General features: G+C 40.0%; 1 protein-coding gene across 1 annotated transcript; it reads left to right on the forward strand.

The window, feature by feature from the left end:
* Positions 1-1,641: 1,641 nt before the first annotated feature.
* LOC145877123 (uncharacterized) lies at positions 1,642-2,982 on the forward strand. The gene is made up of 2 exons (XM_082972415.1): positions 1,642-1,645; positions 1,964-2,982. The coding sequence occupies exons 1-2, from the start codon at positions 1,642-1,644 to the stop codon at positions 2,845-2,847; spliced, it is 888 nt and encodes a 295-aa protein (XP_082828541.1). The 3' UTR covers positions 2,848-2,982.
* The last annotated feature ends 544 nt before the right edge of the window (positions 2,983-3,526 follow it).

Here is a 3,526-nt window from a genome sequence, read left to right on the forward strand (position 1 = left end):
CAGGTAGACTAGTCCTACTTCTATATGGGTAACCAGGTAGACTAGTCCTACTTCTATATGTGTAACCAGGTAGACTAGTCCTACTTCTATATGGGTAACCAGGTAGACTAGTCCTACTTCTATATGGGTAACCAGGTAGACTAGTCCTACTTCTATATGGGTAACCAGGTAGACTAGTCCTACTTCTATATGTGTAACCAGGTAGACTAGTCCTACTTCTATATGTGTAACCAGGTAGACTAGTCCTACTTCTATATGGGTAACCAGGTAGACTAGTCCTACTTCTATATGTGTAACCAGGTAGACTAGTCCTACTTCTATATGGGTAACCAGGTAGACTAGTCCTACTTCTATATGTGTAACCAGGTAGACTAGTCCTACTTCTATATGGGTAACCAGGTAGACTAGTCCTACTTCTATATGGTTAACCAGGTAGACTAGTCCTACTTCTATATGGGTAACCAGGTAGACTAGTCCTACTTCTATATGTGTAACCAGGTAGACTAGTCCTACTTCTATATGGGTAACCAGGTAGACTAGTCCTACTTCTATATGGGTAACCAGGTAGACTAGTCCTACTTCTATATGGGTAACCAGGTAGACTAGTCCTACTTCTATATGGGTAACCAGGTAGACTAGTCCTACTTCTATATGTGTAACCAGGTAGACTAGTCCTACTTCTATATGTGTAACCAGGTAGACTAGTCCTACTTCTATATGGTTAACCAGGTAGACTAGTCCTACTTCTATATGTGTAACCAGGTAGACTAGTCCTACTTCTATATGGGTAATTAGGTAGACTAGTCCTACTTCTATATGGTTAACCAGGTAGACTAGTCCTACTTCTATATGTGTAACCAGGTAGACTAGTCCTACTTCTATATGTGTAACCAGGTAGACTAGTCCTACTTCTATATGTGTAATTAGGTAGACTAGTCCTACTTCTATATGTGTAACCAGGTAGACTAGTCCTACTTCTATATGGGTAACCAGGTAGACTAGTCCTACTTCTATATGTGTAACCAGGTAGACTAGTCCTACTTCTATATGTGTAACCAGGTAGACTAGTCCTACTTCTATATGGGTAACCAGGTAGACTAGTCCTACTTCTATATGTGTAATCAGGTGTGCGTCCTTACTCAACATTGACAGGAGTGTTTCAAACAAAAGACAATTAATAAATTGACAACTGACGCATCTTGCGGGGTCAGGTCTGGGTGGTCTGCCAGGGGCCGTTTCATTTAGTGTCCGTTTGGGTCGGCATGAGGAATGATTGTATTTCCCCATAGTATGTTGTACCGAAGTTGAAAGGGAGTGTAACTTTATGACTATTGTTGGATTCGGGCTAAACTTTGAACATTGAGATATTAACCTGTTACATCTAGATGTTCCCGCTAGTGGAACACCGCTCCAATATCCAATGATAGGGCGTGGCACGAATTACAAATTCCTCAAAAATCCGAAAACTTCCATTTTTCAAACATATGACTATTTTACACCATTTTAAAGACAAGACTCTCCTTTATCTAACCACACTGTCCGATTTCAAAAAGGCTTTACAACGAAAGCAAAACATTAGATTGTCAGGAGAGTACCCAGCCAGAAATAATCAGACACCCATTTTTCACCTGACCCCGCAAGATGGGTCAGTTTTGGCAATTTTAGCAAACATAGAAAGGGGCCTATATTGGAGACCAAAAGTCGTCTGGCACACTGCTTAGAGTTTCAACAACATGAATAACTTATTTCTAGCCTACAATCATCGATGTCACTACTAATGTGAAAAGAAGACAAAATATGACTATTCTTGCTCATTTTAAGACAAATGTCAAGTAATCATTACATTCATTACAAACGTCAATTGTTGTACAACATCATGGCTACGCTGTTGGCATCACCTTTTACAGTGGATTTTCGCTGTTGTGGGCCTTTAACCATCTGTATGACTTTGTTGTTCACACAGGAGAGAGACGGGACTATCGTGGATCCTCTGGGGAGCCTCAACAACCTCATGATGCTGACAAGGCAGAGAAGAATCTCTCCACATCAGAACACCTCAAGAGACACCAGCGGAGAACCACAGGGATAAGATCTCACCGCTGCTTTGACTGTGGGAAAAGATGCACCTCATCAGGCATTATATCACACCGGAGAATTCACACAAGGGATAATTCTCACTGCTGCTCTGATTGTGGGACATTTTTTAAATCTTCATCAGAACTCAAAATACACCTGAGAAATCACACAAAAGAGAAACCTTACTTCTGCTCTGACTGTGGGAAGAGTTTTCCTCTGTCAACCAGCCTGATATCACACCAGAGAACACACACAGGAGAGAAACCTTATAGCTGTGATCAATGTGGGAAGAGTTTTTATAAATCTAGGAATGTTATTATACACCAGAGAACACACACAAGAGAGAGAACTTACAGTTGTGATCAATGTGGGAGGAGTTTTCCTATTTTAATCGCCCTGATATCACACCAGAGAACACACACAGGAAAGAAACCGTATAGCTGTGATGAATGTGGGAAGAGTTTTGCTTCACCTGGCGGCCTGACAGCACACCAGAGAACACACACAGGAGAGAAACCTTTTGGCTGTAATGAATGTGGGAAGAGTTTTACTCTGCTAAGCAGCCTGATATACCACCAGAAAACACACACGGTAGAGAAACCTTATAGCTGTGCTCAATGTGGGAAGAGTTTTACTTGTTCTAGCATGCTGACTAGACACCATAGAACACACACAGGAGAGAAACCTTATAGCTGTAATCAATGTGAGAAGAGATACTCTAGTAAAAGATCTCTGATTATACATCAGAAAATTCATGGAGTTGTTTCATGATATCAATGAAATAATGTCACAATGTAGAATGTTTTAACATTGTAGAAGGAGTATTTTAATGATGTCACAATGTAGAATGTTTTAACATTGTAGAAGGAGTATTTTAATGATGTCACAATGTAGAACCCTAAACGTTTGTCCCCTGTTCTATTGATTTCAACATGATATGGATATTAGCCTCAGGGGGAAAATCCAGGCTCTGAATTGGAAGAGTTACTATTTATGAGATTTAATAAAAAGTCACTAACAAAAAAATAGTTCTGTTACACTTACCATATTGGTGACCCACTTGAATCAAAATGCAACACTTCAAAATGTAGCTAGCAGCTTTCTACAAGTTGTCCTCTGACCAGGGATGTACACATTACTCCCAGATTCCATGTGGTTTTTCAGCTGTTCGTTTTAACAGGATGTGCAACCTCATGTCCCTCCTCTTGCATAATTGATTTCAACATGATATCGATGAGTGATGACAAATAAGTGTTGTGTTCCTTTGTTTAGTGACCCCTACATTTAAATGCATCACTCCAAAATGTAGCTGACTGTCTTCTTCAGGTTGTCCTCTAGTGAGGTAAAATACATCTCCATTTCCATATGTTTATTTTTTAGTTGTGTTAGTTTCAACAGCACGTACAACCTGATTTCCCCCCTAATCGATATTAGTGATTTATTGCTACTT

The sequence above is a fragment of the Salmo salar genome, unplaced genomic scaffold, assembly GCF_965601325.2.
Source record: "Salmo salar unplaced genomic scaffold, fSalSal1 ptg000687l, whole genome shotgun sequence".
Classification (NCBI taxonomy): Eukaryota; Metazoa; Chordata; class Actinopteri; order Salmoniformes; family Salmonidae; genus Salmo; species Salmo salar.